The 24,442-nt window shown below is 45.3% G+C and overlaps 2 protein-coding genes across 3 annotated transcripts; both read right to left on the reverse strand.

The window, feature by feature from the left end:
- Positions 1-2: 2 nt before the first annotated feature.
- Positions 3-17,541, reverse strand: LOC125750751 (paraneoplastic antigen Ma1 homolog). 2 transcript variants are annotated; one of them, XM_049028984.1, is made up of 2 exons: positions 16,734-17,541; positions 3-2,390 (listed from the first exon to the last, which is right to left on the reverse strand). In XM_049028984.1, the coding sequence occupies exon 2, from the start codon at positions 1,556-1,558 to the stop codon at positions 107-109; it is 1,452 nt and encodes a 483-aa protein (XP_048884941.1). In that variant the 5' UTR covers positions 1,559-2,390; positions 16,734-17,541; the 3' UTR covers positions 3-106. The 2 variants fall into 2 exon arrangements, with proteins under 2 accessions (XP_048884941.1, XP_048884940.1); XM_049028983.1 differs by lacking the exon at positions 16,734-17,541 and adding an exon at positions 9,563-10,370.
- Positions 14,345-24,043, reverse strand: LOC125750749 (paraneoplastic antigen Ma1 homolog). Its single transcript, XM_049028982.1, has 2 exons — positions 23,905-24,043; positions 14,345-16,732 (listed from the first exon to the last, which is right to left on the reverse strand). Exon 2 carries the CDS (start codon positions 15,898-15,900, stop codon positions 14,449-14,451), a length of 1,452 nt encoding a protein of 483 aa, XP_048884939.1. The 5' UTR covers positions 15,901-16,732; positions 23,905-24,043; the 3' UTR covers positions 14,345-14,448.
- Positions 24,044-24,442: the final 399 nt, after the last annotated feature.

Genomic DNA, 24,442 nt, shown 5'->3' on the forward strand with positions numbered 1-24,442 from the left:
TATCTTCGCTCACCTGGCTCTTCTTTGAGAAACAAACTTTATTGCTGACATCGGGTCGTGGGGAGGTCTTCCCTCGCTTGGCTTTCTGAAGAGACCGAAGCAGTTTTTAGATAACTTGGGAAGGGTTTTCAGCAGCCTGACATTTTGCAGAGAGGTGGCCATCTTCTCCACACCGGTAGCAAAAGAAGTCATCTCTACTCATAACAGATTGGGACTTTACTGACACATTTTCTGGTGCATTCTCTGTGCTTTTCCCAACCTTCATAACAGTGATCTGTTGTTGCAACTGCTCTACTTGTTGCTTCAAGAATTGCATCTCGGACTCTCCACCATTATCAGAACATTTGGTAAGCGTTTTCTTCTTATCTTCCGATAATTTAGTGGGCAGTGTGGGCTCTTTGGAGACCTCCCCAAGTCTAGCTTTTAATTCGCAGATCTCAGCCTTAAGCTCCTGAACCACAGATGGGCTGGTGCTCCCCTCTGACTGAAATTTCACCTGTTTCACTGAGGCATCAATTTTGTGTCTAGCTGCTTCAATTTCCTCCGCTTCCCGTATCTCATTGAGAAGAGTTAAGAAAGTAGGGGGGTCCTCTTTCCTCTCTCTAAGTCTCAACTGTAATAGCATTATATCAGATTGAACCGCACCTCTAATTAGCTGTTCTACTCTGGCTCTATTCATATGAGAATGAGCCAAACCACCCCTTTTTACCACTTGTGAAAGGGTCATCTCCATACGACGAAGGAAATCTGACAATAGTTCACCAGTCTGCTGGCGGAGCATCCTGAAAGCAAAATAAAGGTCCTCCCCAGACTCAGAAGAACCAAAAGCACTTTCTATAGCATCAACATACTCCTTAGAGGAAGCATCCGGATTAGAGAGTCTCACTGCTTTAATCATTTCAAAGGCGGCGCCCCTTAGGCTCTCCATAATGCGTCTGCGCTTTTCTTTTTCAGAACATTCACACTCTGATATCATGAGCTGAGCCTGCTCCAACCAATGCTCCACAGTTTCTTCACCGACTGGCGTGGGTGAAATCCCTGAAAACACTCTCAGCCTTCTATAAGAACTACTGTCAGTAGATTGCTTGGCTGACTTCTCTAATACCTCCCCCATAGCTCGAATGATGGACTCCGGAGAAGTTGCACTAGTGGACAGAGAGGTAAACATAGACTGAAGGTCACTCATAGACTTTCCTTCACTCAACAAAAAGTCACTCAGCTTTGTGCTAAAAGCAGTGGGATCAGGCCTTTTACCAGCTACAATTTCCCATGTTTGATCACCACCTGAGGGTTTCAGGGTAGTGGGTAGGCGCGTGACGTCTATGTTCTCCCGACACTCACACAGCACTGACATGGTGTTTTGGGTAGGACCAGGCTTAGTACTACGAACTCTCACTCTACCTAAGACTTTGACAGTCTCCACAGTGGCCTCAATGTGCTCTATTTCAGCCTCTGCTGGCACTCCAAGTAGTAAGATAGCGTGACTGGGATCCACCAGCTCTTCACCGCACCAAACACCTAGTTCAGCTTGCAATACAGGATGGGATCTCAAATCCATGGCTAGCTATCCTTACAAAGGAAACAGTATCAACAAAGGAAACAGTATCAAAGAGACTAGTGTTATAACAATATCCCGGATGAGCCCCCACTTGTGTAGCGCTCCCTACCCTCCCCGGTCTAACTAAATCCGAGGTTGCTGCGGCAGAACACTGGGTTCATAATACGTATATATTAAACTGACCCCAAATATACCATATGTTACTACCACTTTGTCTCTTTGTCCCGTTCACTTGTATATGAAACGCACACACCCTTTCCCTCCCGTAAAACCTTCCCCCGCAATACAGTCAACAATCACAATTTAAATATAACACAATTTAATATAAATCAGTCCCGTACCCCACAAACTCCTTACACATTGTATAACCCTAAACCACAGAACAAATGGAAAATAAATCGAGAATAACATTACATCGATTTCACATGGAATTAAACGAAATGGGTACCCATTAACTGAACGATGCAGGCCTGTTTCTTGAGTTGGAAAAAGTAGCTGTATCCTCTCCACGAGGCGAACAGGTGTCCAAAAGTCCCCTCCAGTGCACGTCCCACGCCGGTTCTCACAAAGCAGTGTGGTGGCGAGCCACAACGCTCTAAATCCACCGCTGCCCCTCTCTCGTTCTTCCGGACGGACGTCAGTCCCCTTGGTTATTCCACTGTGAAAACTTCGCCGTTCGCTTAGCTTTCGACTGGTCCACTCCTATCATGGCGTCAGCTCCCCGCGTTGGCAAGCTAACATTAACCTATTCTTGCGAATGGCGTTTTAGGAACCGTAAAACCCAGTGGGTATATAAGCACATTCACTGTCCGTTCACCGCACACATACGCCACTCGCTTTTTAAGCTTTTTTCCCCCAAACCCAGGGACTACGTAGTTACAAAAACTATATCTCGTCCCAAACACAGAAAAAACTCCACCATTTCCTTCTAGCCCTTCCCGCTCTCTCCTTTTTCCCGCCCCCAGCTTAACAGTGAATGAGCTAACAGACAGACAAACGGAACAACCAATCATAAATTAACACCGGTTAAACCACCATAACATTTCTCACCTTTCTAGAATAAAGCAACTTAATTACACAAATATAAAGACATTCACAATACTTATTATTTTACCCGGGTTACACCCTCCCCCATCTAAATCTTTTCATGTCCCCATGAAAATCCTTAAACTATTATTATCCTTTCTAGATATGCATGCCCTGACACAGTTTACACATTGGGCCAGAGGGTGACACCAAAAAGTTTTACAGTCTGTCCTCGCTGATTCTGTTGACTGGCATATTTGAACTACCATTCCCCTATGGACAATAGTTAATGGAACATTAGTCTGTATTCCTGGTCTCTCATAACTTAACCTAATCACTGGTTTCACCCCTCTCTTGGGCCGATTCCTACTATACTCTGCCTTTTCTGTACAAAGAGTACTAGGGTCAGAAGGACCAGGGTGCTTATTTAAATTGGTGTCCCCCACCGAATCCTGTGACAGCTGGCCTCCGGTATGTTCCCCTCTCGTCTCCCCAATTCTCTCTTCCTGGGAATGCACATCACCGTCCTCTTGAATGGTTACATCCCTATCTGCCTCTGGTGGTGCAGATGATGGACTAAACACTTGGGATTCGGGCTTCTGACTAGTCTCTGCCAACACAGGTGTTTCAACTCTTCCACAACATCATGCCGATAAAATGAAGACTGCTCTTTTTCACCCTCAGAAAAGTCATCACCTCCACCTTCTTCAGATAAGTTTTCTTCTGGTAAGTAATGTTTTCCCTCTGCAGGATTCTTTCTACGTTGCTTTTGTCTTGTTTGTGATCGAGTTACTGGGTTATGAACTACAGCTTCCTGTTGATTGGAAGGGTTCAATCTCACAAACTCACTGACTGGTAGGATATGGTCTCTATGCAAAGTTTTTACTCCTCCCCCTCCCTGTTCTGGTTGCAAGATATATACCGGTAGGTTTGGAAGTTTCTTCACCACGATGTAAGGCAAGGAACACCATCGATCAGCCAACTTGTGCTTTCCTCTGAGTCCAAGATTTCGGATCAACACACGGTCTCCTTCCATTACACACTGAATCTTCACCCGTTTGTCATATGCTCTTTTATTTTTCTGGTGCATCTTCATGGAAGTCTCCGCAGCAAGCTGGTAGGCTTTCTGCAAATCATCTTTCATCTTCTCTACATACCTCTGATGGGTAACCCTCTCTGTCCCATCAGGAGAGATGTTGAAACAAATGTCTATCGGTAGGCGAGCTTCCCTTCCAAAAAGAAGGAAATAGGGGGAATATCCTGTGGCCTCATTCTTTGTGCAGTTGTAGGCATGCACAAGACAGCTAATGTGTTGACTCCACCTTTGTTTCTGAGAAGGATCAAGAGTGCCTAGCATTGAGAGGAGGGTTCTATTAAACCTCTCAGGCTGTGCATCTCCTTGAGGATGGTACGGCGATGTCCTTGACTTACGGATACCTAACATGCTCAACAGTTCTTTAAGGAGACGACTTTCGAAGTCACGTCCCTGATCAGAATGTATCCGAGCAGGTAACCCGTAATGGACAAAAAACTTCTCATACAGCACTTTAGCCACAGTTCCCGCCCTTTGGTCCTTAGTAGGAAAAGCTTGCGCATAACGTGAAAAATGATCTGTAACTACCAGAACATCTGAAATCCCTTTTTGGTCTGGATCTATGGACAAAAAGTCGATGCATACTAAATCTAATGGACCCTCACTAGTGATATGATTAAGTGGTGCAGCTCGTTGAGGAAGTGTTTTCCTGGCTATGCATCTTCCAAAATTTTTTATGTAACTCCCAATTTCGGATGCCATTTTGGGCCAGTAGAACCGGTCCCTGATTAATTCGGTTGTGCGCTCAACCCCTAAATGTCCACACTCATCATGTAGAGATCTGAGAACTATCAGTCTGTACTTCTCCGGTAACACTAATTGCTGCAGTGCCTTTCCATGCTGAGTCATCTTCATCCGGTGAAGGAGATTATTCTTTATCATCAACTTATCATACTGTCGCAATAGCAGTGTGACAGCTGGGTCCTGATGTTTGACAACAGTGGGTACCTTACCAGCTTCCACCTCACGTTTTACAAATCCAATAGCAGGGTCTCGATCTTGTGCCTGTTTCAGATCACGGTTACTCAACCGCTCTAAGGTGGTTTCTTCCAGCATCACAGGCCAAACATAAGCTTCTGGAATAGAAGAGGGAGGTACTCTTAGTTGGTCTATAAGCCTCACAGGGGTTGAGGTGGTCTGGCCCACAGAAGCTAGCTGACATATAGCTTTAATTCCCGACTGAGGGATCACTTCCCAATCAGAGTTTTCAGGCATACGCGACAATACATCAGCATCAATATTATGCTGTCCAGGCCTGTACTGTACAGTAAAGTCATATGTGGTCAAGGCTGACAACCACCGATGGCCAGTCGCATTTAGTTTGGCACTGGACAAAACATAAGTTAGGGGGTTGTTGTCAGTTTTCACAGTGAACTTAGCTCCATATAAATAGTCATGGAACTTGTCCACTACCGCCCACTTCAACGCCAGAAATTCTAACTGGTGAATAGTGTACCGTTGTTCTGCATTGCTCAATTTTCGACTTGCAAAAGCTACAGGCCGAAGACCTTCTGGGTACTCTTGATTTAGGACTGCCCCTAAACCACAAAGACTGGCGTCCACATGCAGCACATACGGTTTGGACGGATCAGCAAATGCTAAAACAGGAGCATTAGTGAGACAGCCAAGGATTTTGTTAAAGGCTTCTGTACATGCCAGATTCCATCGATGCCCAAAGGGCTCAGACTCTTTAAAATAAGTCTGGGACAAGCCTTTAACAGCTTTACATCCCCGCCTAACCGGTGGGTAGCCCTTGGTAAGGTCAGTGAGTGGTTTCACTATGGAGGAATAGTTCTGAATGAACCTACGATAGTACCCACAAAATCCCAAAAAAGATCTTAATGACTTCAGGTCAGTGGGCTTTTTCCAGTGTTTTACCGCCTCTACTTTCTCAGGATCAGTGGAAATTCCTTGAGCCGAAACAACATGCCCTACATATTTAACTTCAGGGAGACAAAACTGGCACTTGTCAATTGACACCTTCAATCCAGCCTCCTCCAGTCTATCAAGCACCTTAAAGAGTCGTTCCTCATGCTCTTCTAGACTATGTCCGAACACAATTATGTCATCCAAGTAAACTATTACTTGGAGGAGATGCATGTCCCCAACTGCCTTCTCCATCAACCTCTGGAAGGTGGCTGGAGCTCCAGTAATCCCTTGTGGCATCCTCTCAAACTGGTAAAAACCCAAGGGACAAAGGAACGCTGTTTTCTCTTTATCTTCCTCTGCCATTGGGATCTGGTAATAGCCAATACGCAGATCAAGGACAGAGAACCATTGGCTCCCCGTGAGACAATCAAGGGCATCTTCAATCCTCGGAGTGGTGTACTGGTCAGGTATTGTTCGGTTATTTAGAGTGCGATAGTCCACACACATACGTATTTTACCATTCTTTTTCCTTGCAATAACAATTGGGGACGCATATGGGCTTCTTGACTCTTTGATGATGCCAGCTGCTAGTAAATCCTTTAAATGACGCCGCACATCATCAATGTCTGCAGGAGCAATCCTACGAGACCGTTCTCGAAATGGCTTACTGTCCTGTAGTCGGATGTGGTACTCGACTCATGTGGCAACTCCAACATCCCACTCATCCAATGAAAAAACACCTCCACGTTCAGACAGTTTTCTGCGGAGTCTTGTCTTCCAGATTTCTGGAATCGGAGATTCCCCGAAATCAAATAGTTCAGGATCAATCAATTTTTTTACTTGGTTGGTTTTAGAAATTTCAGTCACAGCGTCAGTGGCAAACAATTGCGCAATCACCGTTCCAGCTGGGATGGAAATATCGCTGAAGGTCTTATTATGGATGGGTACTCTAAATTTTTGCAAGTCAATGTCAGAAAAGTGCAAAACTGCAGGGGGAATAAGCAATCCCGCTGGCACTGTCTCATCAAGTGAGGCCTCCATCAAAAAGATGTCTCGAGGCAAAGGCTTCTGACATTCAACCCTACATACCATATATCGCTCACCTCTAGGCGGAACAGTAAAAGGACCAGGACCAACCCATTTCACCACACCTTCAGGTTGGTCGAGGCTTTTGTCTTGCTGGAGTGGAACAGGTGTATTACCATCCCTCCATTTGGGTAAGATTTTGAAAGCATGGGCTGATTTAGACTTACTAGCCAGTCCACCCAAGGCAGCTAAACGTTGGAAAAGGTTGGCATTTGTTCCAATGATCACTGGAACATGCTGGGGACCTTGTGGTTCAGGGCAAATCAAGGCAAGAACAGAGACTGACTCCTCTGCCCCCATTAGGGATGCAGGAAAAGTGACATCCACCACAATGTATCCTCTATAGGGGTAACTGGATGAACTGAGCCCCCAAATGGATAAGCCAGTGATGGGAAAAATAGGCACATGAGATAAGTATTTAGTATACCAGCCCTCAAAGACAATGGTCACCTGTGACCCACTATCTAGCAGTGCCTGGCAAGAGTGGTCATTAACCTTCACTTCTACAGTGGAAGTAGGACCAACCAACCCAGTACACCTATCTTCGCTCACCTGGCTCTTCTTTGAGAAACAAACTTTATTGCTGACATCGGGTCGTGGGGAGGTCTTCCCTCGCTTGGCTTTCTGAAGAGACCGAAGCAGTTTTTAGATAACTTGGGAAGGGTTTTCAGCAGCCTGACATTTTGCAGAGAGGTGGCCATCTTCTCCACACCGGTAGCAAAAGAAGTCATCTCTACTCATAACAGATTGGGACTTTACTGACACATTTTCTGGTGCATTCTCTGTGCTTTTCCCAACCTTCATAACAGTGATCTGTTGTTGCAACTGCTCTACTTGTTGCTTCAAGAATTGCATCTCGGACTCTCCACCATTATCAGAACATTTGGTAAGCGTTTTCTTCTTATCTTCCGATAATTTAGTGGGCAGTGTGGGCTCTTTGGAGACCTCCCCAAGTCTAGCTTTTAATTCGCAGATCTCAGCCTTAAGCTCCTGAACCACAGATGGGCTGGTGCTCCCCTCTGACTGAAATTTCACCTGTTTCACTGAGGCATCAATTTTGTGTCTAGCTGCTTCAATTTCCTCCGCTTCCCGTATCTCATTGAGAAGAGTTAAGAAAGTAGGGGGGTCCTCTTTCCTCTCTCTAAGTCTCAACTGTAATAGCATTATATCAGATTGAACCGCACCTCTAATTAGCTGTTCTACTCTGGCTCTATTCATATGAGAATGAGCCAAACCACCCCTTTTTACCACTTGTGAAAGGGTCATCTCCATACGACGAAGGAAATCTGACAATAGTTCACCAGTCTGCTGGCGGAGCATCCTGAAAGCAAAATAAAGGTCCTCCCCAGACTCAGAAGAACCAAAAGCACTTTCTATAGCATCAACATACTCCTTAGAGGAAGCATCCGGATTAGAGAGTCTCACTGCTTTAATCATTTCAAAGGTGGCGCCCCTTAGGCTCTCCATAATGCGTCTGCGCTTTTCTTTTTCAGAACATTCACACTCTGATATCATGAGCTGAGCCTGCTCCAACCAATGCTCCACAGTTTCTTCACCGACTGGCGTGGGTGAAATCCCTGAAAACACTCTCAGCCTTCTATAAGAACTACTGTCAGTAGATTGCTTGGCTGACTTCTCTAATACCTCCCCCATAGCTCGAATGATGGACTCCGGAGAAGTTGCACTAGTGGACAGAGAGGTAAACATAGACTGAAGGTCACTCATAGACTTTCCTTCACTCAACAAAAAGTCACTCAGCTTTGTGCTAAAAGCAGTGGGATCAGGCCTTTTACCAGCTACAATTTCCCATGTTTGATCACCACCTGAGGGTTTCAGGGTAGTGGGTAGGCGCGTGACGTCTATGTTCTCCCGACACTCACACAGCACTGACATGGTGTTTTGGGTAGGACCAGGCTTAGTACTACGAACTCTCACTCTACCTAAGACTTTGACAGTCTCCACAGTGGCCTCAATGTGCTCTATTTCAGCCTCTGCTGGCACTCCAAGTAGTAAGATAGCGTGACTGGGATCCACCAGCTCTTCACCGCACCAAACACCTAGTTCAGCTTGCAATACAGGATGGGATCTCAAATCCATGGCTAGCTATCCTTACAAAGGAAACAGTATCAACAAAGGAAACAGTATCAAAGAGACTAGTGTTATAACAATATCCCGGATGAGCCCCCACTTGTGTAGCGCTCCCTACCCTCCCCGGTCTAACTAAATCCGAGGTTGCTGCGGCAGAACACTGGGTTCATAATACGTATATATTAAACTGACCCCAAATATACCATATGTTACTACCACTTTGTCTCTTTGTCCCGTTCACTTGTATATGAAACGCACACACCCTTTCCCTCCCGTAAAACCTTCCCCCGCAATACAGTCAACAATCACAATTTAAATATAACACAATTTAATATAAATCAGTCCCGTACCCCACAAACTCCTTACACATTGTATAACCCTAAACCACAGAACAAATGGAAAATAAATCGAGAATAACATTACATCGATTTCACATGGAATTAAACGAAATGGGTACCCATTAACTGAACGATGCAGGCCTGTTTCTTGAGTTGGAAAAAGTAGCTGTATCCTCTCCACGAGGCGAACAGGTGTCCAAAAGTCCCCTCCAGTGCACGTCCCACGCCGGTTCTCACAAAGCAGTGTGGTGGCGAGCCACAACGCTCTAAATCCACCGCTGCCCCTCTCTCGTTCTTCCGGACGGACGTCAGTCCCCTTGGTTATTCCACTGTGAAAACTTCGCCGTTCGCTTAGCTTTCGACTGGTCCACTCCTATCATGGCGTCAGCTCCCCGCGTTGGCAAGCTAACATTAACCTATTCTTGCGAATGGCGTTTTAGGAACCGTAAAACCCAGTGGGTATATAAGCACATTCACTGTCCGTTCACCGCACACATACGCCACTCGCTTTTTAAGCTTTTTTCCCCCAAACCCAGGGACTACGTAGTTACAAAAACTATATCTCGTCCCAAACACAGAAAAAACTCCACCATTTCCTTCTAGCCCTTCCCGCTCTCTCCTTTTTCCCGCCCCCAGCTTAACAGTGAATGAGCTAACAGACAGACAAACGGAACAACCAATCATAAATTAACACCGGTTAAACCACCATAACATTTCTCACCTTTCTAGAATAAAGCAACTTAATTACACAAATATAAAGACATTCACAATACTTATTATTTTACCCGGGTTACACCCTCCCCCATCTAAATCTTTTCATGTCCCCATGAAAATCCTTAAACTATTATTATCCTTTCTAGATATGCATGCCCTGACACAGTTTACACATTGGGCCAGAGGGTGACACCAAAAAGTTTTACAGTCTGTCCTCGCTGATTCTGTTGACTGGCATATTTGAACTACCATTCCCCTATGGACAATAGTTAATGGAACATTAGTCTGTATTCCTGGTCTCTCATAACTTAACCTAATCACTGGTTTCACCCCTCTCTTGGGCCGATTCCTACTATACTCTGCCTTTTCTGTACAAAGAGTACTAGGGTCAGAAGGACCAGGGTGCTTATTTAAATTGGTGTCCCCCACCGAATCCTGTGACAGCTGGCCTCCGGTATGTTCCCCTCTCGTCTCCCCAATTCTCTCTTCCTGGGAATGCACATCACCGTCCTCTTGAATGGTTACATCCCTATCTGCCTCTGGTGGTGCAGATGATGGACTAAACACTTGGGATTCGGGCTTCTGACTAGTCTCTGCCAACACAGGTGTTTCAACTCTTCCACAACATCATGCCGATAAAATGAAGACTGCTCTTTTTCACCCTCAGAAAAGTCATCACCTCCACCTTCTTCAGATAAGTTTTCTTCTGGTAAGTAATGTTTTCCCTCTGCAGGATTCTTTCTACGTTGCTTTTGTCTTGTTTGTGATCGAGTTACTGGGTTATGAACTACAGCTTCCTGTTGATTGGAAGGGTTCAATCTCACAAACTCACTGACTGGTAGGATATGGTCTCTATGCAAAGTTTTTACTCCTCCCCCTCCCTGTTCTGGTTGCAAGATATATACCGGTAGGTTTGGAAGTTTCTTCACCACGATGTAAGGCAAGGAACACCATCGATCAGCCAACTTGTGCTTTCCTCTGAGTCCAAGATTTCGGATCAACACACGGTCTCCTTCCATTACACACTGAATCTTCACCCGTTTGTCATATGCTCTTTTATTTTTCTGGTGCATCTTCATGGAAGTCTCCGCAGCAAGCTGGTAGGCTTTCTGCAAATCATCTTTCATCTTCTCTACATACCTCTGATGGGTAACCCTCTCTGTCCCATCAGGAGAGATGTTGAAACAAATGTCTATCGGTAGGCGAGCTTCCCTTCCAAAAAGAAGGAAATAGGGGGAATATCCTGTGGCCTCATTCTTTGTGCAGTTGTAGGCATGCACAAGACAGCTAATGTGTTGACTCCACCTTTGTTTCTGAGAAGGATCAAGAGTGCCTAGCATTGAGAGGAGGGTTCTATTAAACCTCTCAGGCTGTGCATCTCCTTGAGGATGGTACGGCGATGTCCTTGACTTACGGATACCTAACATGCTCAACAGTTCTTTAAGGAGACGACTTTCGAAGTCACGTCCCTGATCAGAATGTATCCGAGCAGGTAACCCGTAATGGACAAAAAACTTCTCATACAGCACTTTAGCCACAGTTCCCGCCCTTTGGTCCTTAGTAGGAAAAGCTTGCGCATAACGTGAAAAATGATCTGTAACTACCAGAACATCTGAAATCCCTTTTTGGTCTGGATCTATGGACAAAAAGTCGATGCATACTAAATCTAATGGACCCTCACTAGTGATATGATTAAGTGGTGCAGCTCGTTGAGGAAGTGTTTTCCTGGCTATGCATCTTCCACAATTTTTTATGTAACTCCCAATTTCGGATGCCATTTTGGGCCAGTAGAACCGGTCCCTGATTAATTCGGTTGTGCGCTCAACCCCTAAATGTCCACACTCATCATGTAGAGATCTGAGAACTATCAGTCTGTACTTCTCCGGTAACACTAATTGCTGCAGTGCCTTTCCATGCTGAGTCATCTTCATCCGGTGAAGGAGATTATTCTTTATCATCAACTTATCATACTGTCGCAATAGCAGTGTGACAGCTGGGTCCTGATGTTTGACAACAGTGGGTACCTTACCAGCTTCCACCTCACGTTTTACAAATCCAATAGCAGGGTCTCGATCTTGTGCCTGTTTCAGATCACGGTTACTCAACCGCTCTAAGGTGGTTTCTTCCAGCATCACAGGCCAAACATAAGCTTCTGGAATAGAAGAGGGAGGTACTCTTAGTTGGTCTATAAGCCTCACAGGGGTTGAGGTGGTCTGGCCCACAGAAGCTAGCTGACATATAGCTTTAATTCCCGACTGAGGGATCACTTCCCAATCAGAGTTTTCAGGCATACGCGACAATACATCAGCATCAATATTATGCTGTCCAGGCCTGTACTGTACAGTAAAGTCATATGTGGTCAAGGCTGACAACCACCGATGGCCAGTCGCATTTAGTTTGGCACTGGACAAAACATAAGTTAGGGGGTTGTTGTCAGTTTTCACAGTGAACTTAGCTCCATATAAATAGTCATGGAACTTGTCCACTACCGCCCACTTCAACGCCAGAAATTCTAACTGGTGAATAGTGTACCGTTGTTCTGCATTGCTCAATTTTCGACTTGCAAAAGCTACAGGCCGAAGACCTTCTGGGTACTCTTGATTTAGGACTGCCCCTAAACCACAAAGACTGGCGTCCACATGCAGCACATACGGTTTGGACGGATCAGCAAATGCTAAAACAGGAGCATTAGTGAGACAGCCAAGGATTTTGTTAAAGGCTTCTGTACATGCCAGATTCCATCGATGCCCAAAGGGCTCAGACTCTTTAAAATAAGTCTGGGACAAGCCTTTAACAGCTTTACATCCCCGCCTAACCGGTGGGTAGCCCTTGGTAAGGTCAGTGAGTGGTTTCACTATGGAGGAATAGTTCTGAATGAACCTACGATAGTACCCACAAAATCCCAAAAAAGATCTTAATGACTTCAGGTCAGTGGGCTTTTTCCAGTGTTTTACCGCCTCTACTTTCTCAGGATCAGTGGAAATTCCTTGAGCCGAAACAACATGCCCTACATATTTAACTTCAGGGAGACAAAACTGGCACTTGTCAATTGACACCTTCAATCCAGCCTCCTCCAGTCTATCAAGCACCTTAAAGAGTCGTTCCTCATGCTCTTCTAGACTATGTCCGAACACAATTATGTCATCCAAGTAAACTATTACTTGGAGGAGATGCATGTCCCCAACTGCCTTCTCCATCAACCTCTGGAAGGTGGCTGGAGCTCCAGTAATCCCTTGTGGCATCCTCTCAAACTGGTAAAAACCCAAGGGACAAAGGAACGCTGTTTTCTCTTTATCTTCCTCTGCCATTGGGATCTGGTAATAGCCACTACGCAGATCAAGGACAGAGAACCATTGGCTCCCCGTGAGACAATCAAGGGCATCTTCAATCCTCGGAGTGGTGTACTGGTCAGGTATTGTTCGGTTATTTAGAGTGCGATAGTCCACACACATACGTATTTTACCATTCTTTTTCCTTGCAATAACAATTGGGGACGCATATGGGCTTCTTGACTCTTTGATGATGCCAGCTGCTAGTAAATCCTTTAAATGACGCCGCACATCATCAATGTCTGCAGGAGCAATCCTACGAGACCGTTCTCGAAATGGCTTACTGTCCTGTAGTCGGATGTGGTACTCGACTCATGTGGCAACTCCAACATCCCACTCATCCAATGAAAAAACACCTCCACGTTCAGACAGTTTTCTGCGGAGTCTTGTCTTCCAGATTTCTGGAATCGGAGATTCCCCGAAATCAAATAGTTCAGGATCAATCAATTTTTTTACTTGGTTGGTTTTAGAAATTTCAGTCACAGCGTCAGTGGCAAACAATTGCGCAATCACCGTTCCAGCTGGGATGGAAATATCGCTGAAGGTCTTATTATGGATGGGTACTCTAAATTTTTGCAAGTCAATGTCAGAAAAGTGCAAAACTGCAGGGGGAATAAGCAATCCCGCTGGCACTGTCTCATCAAGTGAGGCCTCCATCAAAAAGATGTCTCGAGGCAAAGGCTTCTGACATTCAACCCTACATACCATATATCGCTCACCTCTAGGCGGAACAGTAAAAGGACCAGGACCAACCCATTTCACCACACCTTCAGGTTGGTCGAGGCTTTTGTCTTGCTGGAGTGGAACAGGTGTATTACCATCCCTCCATTTGGGTAAGATTTTGAAAGCATGGGCTGATTTAGACTTACTAGCCAGTCCACCCAAGGCAGCTAAACGTTGGAAAAGGTTGGCATTTGTTCCAATGATCACTGGAACATGCTGGGGACCTTGTGGTTCAGGGCAAATCAAGGCAAGAACAGAGACTGACTCCTCTGCCCCCATTAGGGATGCAGGAAAAGTGACATCCACCACAATGTATCCTCTATAGGGGTAACTGGATGAACTGAGCCCCCAAATGGATAAGCCAGTGATGGGAAAAATAGGCACATGAGATAAGTATTTAGTATACCAGCCCTCAAAGACAATGGTCACCTGTGACCCACTATCTAGCAGTGCCTGGCAAGAGTGGTCATTAACCTTCACTTCTACAGTGGAAGTAGGACCAACCAACCCAGTACACCTATCTTCGCTCACCTGGCTCTTCTTTGAGAAACAAACTTTATTGCTGACATCGGGTCGTGGGGAGGTCTTCCCTCGCTTGGCTTTCTGAAGAGACCGAAGCAGTTTTTAGATAACTTGGGAAGGGTTTTCAGCAGCCTGACATTTTGCAGAGAGGTGGCCATCTTCTCCACACCGGTAGCAAAAGAAGTCATCTCTACTCATAACAGATTGGGACTTTACTGACACATTTTCTGGTGCATTCTCTGTGCTTTTCCCAACCTTCATAACAGTGATCTGTTGTTGCAACTGCTCTACTTGTTGCTTCAAGAATTGCATCTCGGACTCTCCACCATTATCAGAACATTTGGTAAGCGTTTTCTTCTTATCTTCCGATAATTTAGTGGGCAGTGTGGGCTCTTTGGAGACCTCCCCAAGTCTAGCTTTTAATTCGCAGATCTCAGCCTTAAGCTCCTGAACCACAGATGGGCTGGTGCTCCCCTCTGACTGAAATTTCACCTGTTTCACTGAGGCATCAATTTTGTGTCTAGCTGCTTCAATTTCCTCCGCTTCCCGTATCTCATTGAGAAGAGTTAAGAAAGTAGGGGGGTCCTCTTTCCTCTCTCTAAGTCTCAACTGTAATAGCATTATATCAGATTGAACCGCACCTCTAATTAGCTGTTCTACTCTGGCTCTATTCATATGAGAATGAGCCAAACCACCCCTTTTTACCACTTGTGAAAGGGTCATCTCCATACGACGAAGGAAATCTGACAATAGTTCACCAGTCTGCTGGCGGAGCATCCTGAAAGCAAAATAAAGGTCCTCCCCAGACTCAGAAGAACCAAAAGCACTTTCTATAGCATCAACATACTCCTTAGAGGAAGCATCCGGATTAGAGAGTCTCACTGCTTTAATCATTTCAAAGGCGGCGCCCCTTAGGCTCTCCATAATGCGTCTGCGCTTTTCTTTTTCAGAACATTCACACTCTGATATCATGAGCTGAGCCTGCTCCAACCAATGCTCCACAGTTTCTTCACCGACTGGCGTGGGTGAAATCCCTGAAAACACTCTCAGCCTTCTATAAGAACTACTGTCAGTAGATTGCTTGGCTGACTTCTCTAATACCTCCCCCATAGCTCGAATGATGGACTCCGGAGAAGTTGCACTAGTGGACAGAGAGGTAAACATAGACTGAAGGTCACTCATAGACTTTCCTTCACTCAACAAAAAGTCACTCAGCTTTGTGCTAAAAGCAGTGGGATCAGGCCTTTTACCAGCTACAATTTCCCATGTTTGATCACCACCTGAGGGTTTCAGGGTAGTGGGTAGGCGCGTGACGTCTATGTTCTCCCGACACTCACACAGCACTGACATGGTGTTTTGGGTAGGACCAGGCTTAGTACTACGAACTCTCACTCTACCTAAGACTTTGACAGTCTCCACAGTGGCCTCAATGTGCTCTATTTCAGCCTCTGCTGGCACTCCAAGTAGTAAGATAGCGTGACTGGGATCCACCAGCTCTTCACCGCACCAAACACCTAGTTCAGCTTGCAATACAGGATGGGATCTCAAATCCATGGCTAGCTATCCTTACAAAGGAAACAGTATCAACAAAGGAAACAGTATCAAAGAGACTAGTGTTATAACAATATCCCGGATGAGCCCCCACTTGTGTAGCGCTCCCTACCCTCCCCGGTCTAACTAAATCCGAGGTTGCTGCGGCAGAACACTGGGTTCATAATACGTATATATTAAACTGACCCCAAATATACCATATGTTACTACCACTTTGTCTCTTTGTCCCGTTCACTTGTATATGAAACGCACACACCCTTTCCCTCCCGTAAAACCTTCCCCCGCAATACAGTCAACAATCACAATTTAAATATAACACAATTTAATATAAATCAGTCCCGTACCCCACAAACTCCTTACACATTGTATAACCCTAAACCACAGAACAAATGGAAAATAAATCGAGAATAACATTACATCGATTTCACATGGAATTAAACGAAATGGGTACCCATTAACTGAACGATGCAGGCCTGTTTCTTGAGTTGGAAAAAGTAGCTGTATCCTCTCCACGAGGCGAACAGGTGTCCAAAAGTCCCCTCCAGTGCACGTCCCACGCCGGTTCTCACAAAGCAGTGTGGTGGCGAGCCACAACGCTCTAAATCCACCGCTGCCCCTCTCTCGTTCTTCCGGACGGACGTCAGTCCCCTTGGTTATTCCACTGTGAAAACTTCGCCGTTCGCTTAGCTTTCGACTGGTCCACTCCTATCATGGCGTCAGCTCCCCGCGTTGGCAAGCTAACATTAACCTATTCTTGCGAATGGCGTTTTAGGAACCGTAAAACCCAGTGGGTATATAAGCACATTCACTGTCCGTTCACCGCACACATACGCCACTCGCTTTTTAAGCTTTTTTCCCCCAAACCCAGGGACTACGTAGTTACAAAAACTATATCTCGTCCCAAACACAGAAAAAACTCCACCATTTCCTTCTAGCCCTTCCCGCTCTCTCCTTTTTCCCGCCCCCAGCTTAACAGTGAATGAGCTAACAGACAGACAAACGGAACAACCAATCATAAATTAACACCGGTTAAACCACCATAACATTTCTCACCTTTCTAGAATAAAGCAACTTAATTACACAAATATAAAGACATTCACAATACTTATTATTTTACCCGGGTTACACCCTCCCCCATCTAAATCTTTTCATGTCCCCATGAAAATCCTTAAACTATTATTATCCTTTCTAGATATGCATGCCCTGACACAGTTTACACATTGGGCCAGAGGGTGACACCAAAAAGTTTTACAGTCTGTCCTCGCTGATTCTGTTGACTGGCATATTTGAACTACCATTCCCCTATGGACAATAGTTAATGGAACATTAGTCTGTATTCCTGGTCTCTCATAACTTAACCTAATCACTGGTTTCACCCCTCTCTTGGGCCGATTCCTACTATACTCTGCCTTTTCTGTACAAAGAGTACTAGGGTCAGAAGGACCAGGGTGCTTATTTAAATTGGTGTCCCCCACCGAATCCTGTGACAGCTGGCCTCCGGTATGTTCCCCTCTCGTCTCCCCAATTCTCTCTTCCTGGGAATGCACATCACCGTCCTCTTGAATGGTTACATCCCTATCTGCCTCTGGTGGTGCAGATGATGGACTAAACACTTGGGATTCGGGCTTCTGACTAGTCTCTGCCAACACAGGTGTTTCAACTCTTCCACAACATCATGCCGATAAAATGAAGACTGCTCTTTTTCACCCTCAGAAAAGTCATCACCTCCACCTTCTTCAGATAAGTTTTCTTCTGGTAAGTAATGTTTTCCCTCTGCAGGATTCTTTCTACGTTGCTTTTGTCTTGTTTGTGATCGAGTTACTGGGTTATGAACTACAGCTTCCTGTTGATTGGAAGGGTTCAATCTCACAAACTCACTGACTGGTAGGATATGGTCTCTATGCAAAGTTTTTACTCCTCCCCCTCCCTGTTCTGGTTGCAAGATATATACCGGTAGGTTTGGAAGTTTCTTCACCACGATGTAAGGCAAGGAACACCATCGATCAGCCAACTTGTGCTTTCCTCTGAGTCCAAGATTTCGGATCAACACACGGTCTCCTTCCATTACACACTGAATCTTCACCCGTTTGTCATATGCTCTTTTATTTTTCTGGTGCATCTTCATGGAAGTCTCCGCAGCAAGCTGGTAGGCTTTCTGCAAATCATCTTTCATCTTCTCTACATACCTCTGATGGGTAACCCTCTCTGTCCCATCAGGAGAGATGTTGAAACAAATGTCTATCGGTAGGCGAGCTTCCCTTCCAAAAAGAAGGAAATAGGGGGAATATCCTGTGGCCTCATTCTTTGTGCAGTTGTAGGCATGCACAAGACAGCTAATGTGTTGACTCCACCTTTGTTTCTGAGAAGGATCAAGAGTGCCTAGCATTGAGAGGAGGGTTCTATTAAACCTCTCAGGCTGTGCATCTCCTTGAGGATGGTACGGCGATGTCCTTGACTTACGGATACCTAACATGCTCAACAGTTCTTTAAGGAGACGACTTTCGAAGTCACGTCCCTGATCAGAATGTATCCGAGCAGGTAACCCGTAATGGACAAAAAACTTCTCATACAGCACTTTAGCCACAGTTCCCGCCCTTTGGTCCTTAGTAGGAAAAGCTTGCGCATAACGTGAAAAATGATCTGTAACTACCAGAACATCTGAAATCCCTTTTTGGTCTGGATCTATGGACAAAAAGTCGATGCATACTAAATCTAATGGACCCTCACTAGTGATATGATTAAGTGGTGCAGCTCGTTGAGGAAGTGTTTTCCTGGCTATGCATCTTCCACAATTTTTTATGTAACTCCCAATTTCGGATGCCATTTTGGGCCAGTAGAACCGGTCCCTGATTAATTCGGTTGTGCGCTCAACCCCTAAATGTCCACACTCATCATGTAGAGATCTGAGAACTATCAGTCTGTACTTCTCCGGTAACACTAATTGCTGCAGTGCCTTTCCATGCTGAGTCATCTTCATCCGGTGAAGGAGATTATTCTTTATCATCAACTTATCATACTGTCGCAATAGCAGTGTGACAGCTGGGTCCTGATGTTTGACAACAGTGGGTACCTTACCAGCTTCCACCTCACGTTTTACAAATCCAATAGCAGGGTCTCGATCTTGTGCCTGTTTCAGATCACGGTTACTCAACCGCTCTAAGGTGGTTTCTTCCAGCATCACAGGCCAAACATAAGCTTCTGGAATAGAAGAGGGAGGTACTCTTAGTTGGTCTATAAGCCTCACAGGGGTTGAGGTGGTCTGGCCCACAGAAGCTAGCTGACATATAGCTTTAATTCCCGACTGAGGGATCACTTCCCAATCAGAGTTTTCAGGCATACGCGACAATACATCAGCATCAATATTATGCTGTCCAGGCCTGTACTGTACAGTAAAGTCATATGTGGTCAAGGCTGACAACCACCGATGGCCAGTCGCATTTAGTTTGGCACTGGACAAAACATAAGTTAGGGGGTTGTTGTCAGTTTTCACAGTGAACTTAGCTCCATATAAATAGTCATGGAACTTGTCCACTACCGCCCACTTCAACGCCAGAAATTCTAACTGGTGAATAGTGTACCGTTGTTCTGCATTGCTCAATTTTCGACTTGCAAAAGCTACAGGCCGAAGACCTTCTGGGTACTCTTGATTTAGGACTGCCCCTAAACCACAAAGACTGGCGTCCACATGCAGCACATACGGTTTGGACGGATCAGCAAATGCTAAAACAGGAGCATTAGTGAGACAGCCAAGGATTTTGTTAAAGGCTTCTGTACATGCCAGATTCCATCGATGCCCAAAGGGCTCAGACTCTTTAAAATAAGTCTGGGACAAGCCTTTAACAGCTTTACATCCCCGCCTAACCGGTGGGTAGCCCTTGGTAAGGTCAGTGAGTGGTTTCACTATGGAGGAATAGTTCTGAATGAACCTACGATAGTACCCACAAAATCCCAAAAAAGATCTTAATGACTTCAGGTCAGTGGGCTTTTTCCAGTGTTTTACCGCCTCTACTTTCTCAGGATCAGTGGAAATTCCTTGAGCCGAAACAACATGCCCTACATATTTAACTTCAGGGAGACAAAACTGGCACTTGTCAATTGACACCTTCAATCCAGCCTCCTCCAGTCTATCAAGCACCTTAAAGAGTCGTTCCTCATGCTCTTCTAGACTATGTCCGAACACAATTATGTCATCCAAGTAAACTATTACTTGGAGGAGATGCATGTCCCCAACTGCCTTCTCCATCAACCTCTGGAAGGTGGCTGGAGCTCCAGTAATCCCTTGTGGCATCCTCTCAAACTGGTAAAAACCCAAGGGACAAAGGAACGCTGTTTTCTCTTTATCTTCCTCTGCCATTGGGATCTGGTAATAGCCACTACGCAGATCAAGGACAGAGAACCATTGGCTCCCCGTGAGACAATCAAGGGCATCTTCAATCCTCGGAGTGGTGTACTGGTCAGGTATTGTTCGGTTATTTAGAGTGCGATAGTCCACACACATACGTATTTTACCATTCTTTTTCCTTGCAATAACAATTGGGGACGCATATGGGCTTCTTGACTCTTTGATGATGCCAGCTGCTAGTAAATCCTTTAAATGACGCCGCACATCATCAATGTCTGCAGGAGCAATCCTACGAGACCGTTCTCGAAATGGCTTACTGTCCTGTAGTCGGATGTGGTACTCGACTCATGTGGCAACTCCAACATCCCACTCATCCAATGAAAAAACACCTCCACGTTCAGACAGTTTTCTGCGGAGTCTTGTCTTCCAGATTTCTGGAATCGGAGATTCCCCGAAATCAAATAGTTCAGGATCAATCAATTTTTTTACTTGGTTGGTTTTAGAAATTTCAGTCACAGCGTCAGTGGCAAACAATTGCGCAATCACCGTTCCAGCTGGGATGGAAATATCGCTGAAGGTCTTATTATGGATGGGTACTCTAAATTTTTGCAAGTCAATGTCAGAAAAGTGCAAAACTGCAGGGGGAATAAGCAATCCCGCTGGCACTGTCTCATCAAGTGAGGCCTCCATCAAAAAGATGTCTCGAGGCAAAGGCTTCTGACATTCAACCCTACATACCATATATCGCTCACCTCTAGGCGGAACAGTAAAAGGACCAGGACCAACCCATTTCACCACACCTTCAGGTTGGTCGAGGCTTTTGTCTTGCTGGAGTGGAACAGGTGTATTACCATCCCTCCATTTGGGTAAGATTTTGAAAGCATGGGCTGATTTAGACTTACTAGCCAGTCCACCCAAGGCAGCTAAACGTTGGAAAAGGTTGGCATTTGTTCCAATGATCACTGGAACATGCTGGGGACCTTGTGGTTCAGGGCAAATCAAGGCAAGAACAGAGACTGACTCCTCTGCCCCCATTAGGGATGCAGGAAAAGTGACATCCACCACAATGTATCCTCTATAGGGGTAACTGGATGAACTGAGCCCCCAAATGGATAAGCCAGTGATGGGAAAAATAGGCACATGAGATAAGTATTTAGTATACCAGCCCTCAAAGACAATGGTCACCTGTGACCCACTATCTAGCAGTGCCTGGCAAGAGTGGTCATTAACCTTCACTTCTACAGTGGAAGTAGGACCAACCAACCCAGTACACCTATCTTCGCTCACCTGGCTCTTCTTTGAGAAACAAACTTTATTGCTGACATCGGGTCGTGGGGAGGTCTTCCCTCGCTTGGCTTTCTGAAGAGACCGAAGCAGTTTTTAGATAACTTGGGAAGGGTTTTCAGCAGCCTGACATTTTGCAGAGAGGTGGCCATCTTCTCCACACCGGTAGCAAAAGAAGTCATCTCTACTCATAACAGATTGGGACTTTACTGACACATTTTCTGGTGCATTCTCTGTGCTTTTCCCAACCTTCATAACAGTGATCTGTTGTTGCAACTGCTCTACTTGTTGCTTCAAGAATTGCATCTCGGACTCTCCACCATTATCAGAACATTTGGTAAGCGTTTTCTTCTTATCTTCCGATAATTTAGTGGGCAGTGTGGGCTCTTTGGAGACCTCCCCAAGTCTAGCTTTTAATTCACAGATCTCAGCCTTAAGCTCCTGAACCACAGATGGGCTGGTGCTCCCCTCTGACTGAAATTTCACCTGTTTCACTGAGGCATCAATTTTGTGTCTAGCTGCTTCAATTTCCTCCGCTTCCCGTATCTCATTGAGAAGAGTTAAGAAAGTAGGGGGGTCCTCTTTCCTCTCTCTAAGTCTCAACTGTAATAGCATTATATCAGATTGAACCGCACCTCTAATTAGCTGTTCTACTCTGGCTCTATTCATATGAGAATGAGCCAAACCACCCCTTTTTACCACTTGTGAAAGGGTCATCTCCATACGACGAAGGAAATCTGACAATAGTTCACCAGTCTGCTGGCGGAGCATCCTGAAAGCAAAATAAAGGTCCTCCCCAGACTCAGAAGAACCAAAAGCACTTTCTATAGCATCAACATACTCCTTAGAGGAAGCATCCGGATTAGAGAGTCTCACTGCTTTAATCATTTCAAAGGCGGCGCCCCTTAGGCTCTCCATAATGCGTCTGCGCTTTTCTTTTTCAGAACATTCACACTCTGATATCATGAGCTGAGCCTGCTCCAACCAATGCTCCACAGTTTCTTCACCGACTGGCGTGGGTGAAATCCCTGAAAACACTCTCAGCCTTCTATAAGAACTACTGTCAGTAGATTGCTTGGCTGACTTCTCTAATACCTCCCCCATAGCTCGAATGATGGACTCCGGAGAAGTTGCACTAGTGGACAGAGAGGTAAACATAGACTGAAGGTCACTCATAGACTTTCCTTCACTCAACAAAAAGTCACTCAGCTTTGTGCTAAAAGCAGTGGGATCAGGCCTTTTACCAGCTACAATTTCCCATGTTTGATCACCACCTGAGGGTTTCAGGGTAGTGGGTAGGCGCGTGACGTCTATGTTCTCCCGACACTCACACAGCACTGACATGGTGTTTTGGGTAGGACCAGGCTTAGTACTACGAACTCTCACTCTACCTAAGACTTTGACAGTCTCCACAGTGGCCTCAATGTGCTCTATTTCAGCCTCTGCTGGCACTCCAAGTAGTAAGATAGCGTGACTGGGATCCACCAGCTCTTCACCGCACCAAACACCTAGTTCAGCTTGCAATACAGGATGGGATCTCAAATCCATGGCTAGCTATCCTTACAAAGGAAACAGTATCAACAAAGGAAACAGTATCAAAGAGACTAGTGTTATAACAATATCCCGGATGAGCCCCCACTTGTGTAGCGCTCCCTACCCTCCCCGGTCTAACTAAATCCGAGGTTGCTGCGGCAGAACACTGGGTTCATAATACGTATATATTAAACTGACCCCAAATATACCATATGTTACTACCACTTTGTCTCTTTGTCCCGTTCACTTGTATATGAAACGCACACACCCTTTCCCTCCCGTAAAACCTTCCCCCGCAATACAGTCAACAATCACAATTTAAATATAACACAATTTAATATAAATCAGTCCCGTACCCCACAAACTCCTTACACATTGTATAACCCTAAACCACAGAACAAATGGAAAATAAATCGAGAATAACATTACATCGATTTCACATGGAATTAAACGAAATGGGTACCCATTAACTGAACGATGCAGGCCTGTTTCTTGAGTTGGAAAAAGTAGCTGTATCCTCTCCACGAGGCGAACAGGTGTCCAAAAGTCCCCTCCAGTGCACGTCCCACGCCGGTTCTCACAAAGCAGTGTGGTGGCGAGCCACAACGCTCTAAATCCACCGCTGCCCCTCTCTCGTTCTTCCGGACGGACGTCAGTCCCCTTGGTTATTCCACTGTGAAAACTTCGCCGTTCGCTTAGCTTTCGACTGGTCCACTCCTATCATGGCGTCAGCTCCCCGCGTTGGCAAGCTAACATTAACCTATTCTTGCGAATGGCGTTTTAGGAACCGTAAAACCCAGTGGGTATATAAGCACATTCACTGTCCGTTCACCGCACACATACGCCACTCGCTTTTTAAGCTTTTTTCCCCCAAACCCAGGGACTACGTAGTTACAAAAACTATATCTCGTCCCAAACACAGAAAAAACTCCACCATTTCCTTCTAGCCCTTCCCGCTCTCTCCTTTTTCCCGCCCCCAGCTTAACAGTGAATGAGCTAACAGACAGACAAATGGAACAACCAATCATAAATTAACACCGGTTAAACCACCATAACATTTCTCACCTTTCTAGAATAAAGCAACTTAATTACACAAATATAAAGACATTCACAATACTTATTATTTTACCCGGGTTACATTTCTATCAAAAAACAGGTATACTCATTTTTGAATAGTGTTTAATGCCTATAATATTCCTAGACACATCGGGACAACCACAATACTTTTTTTTACAACCAGTAAGGCCGATAGCCCTATTAGATCAAGAGCAATATATATATTACCCACTCCTGACACGGGGAGGTAGTGATGAAAAATAACCATACAGGACTCTTTCGAGGCCCTGTAATGAGAATGAGTACACTTTAAATCCTTTAACGAGGATC

Source organism: Brienomyrus brachyistius, chromosome 10, assembly GCF_023856365.1.
Source record: "Brienomyrus brachyistius isolate T26 chromosome 10, BBRACH_0.4, whole genome shotgun sequence".
NCBI classification, from domain to species: Eukaryota; Metazoa; Chordata; class Actinopteri; order Osteoglossiformes; family Mormyridae; genus Brienomyrus; species Brienomyrus brachyistius.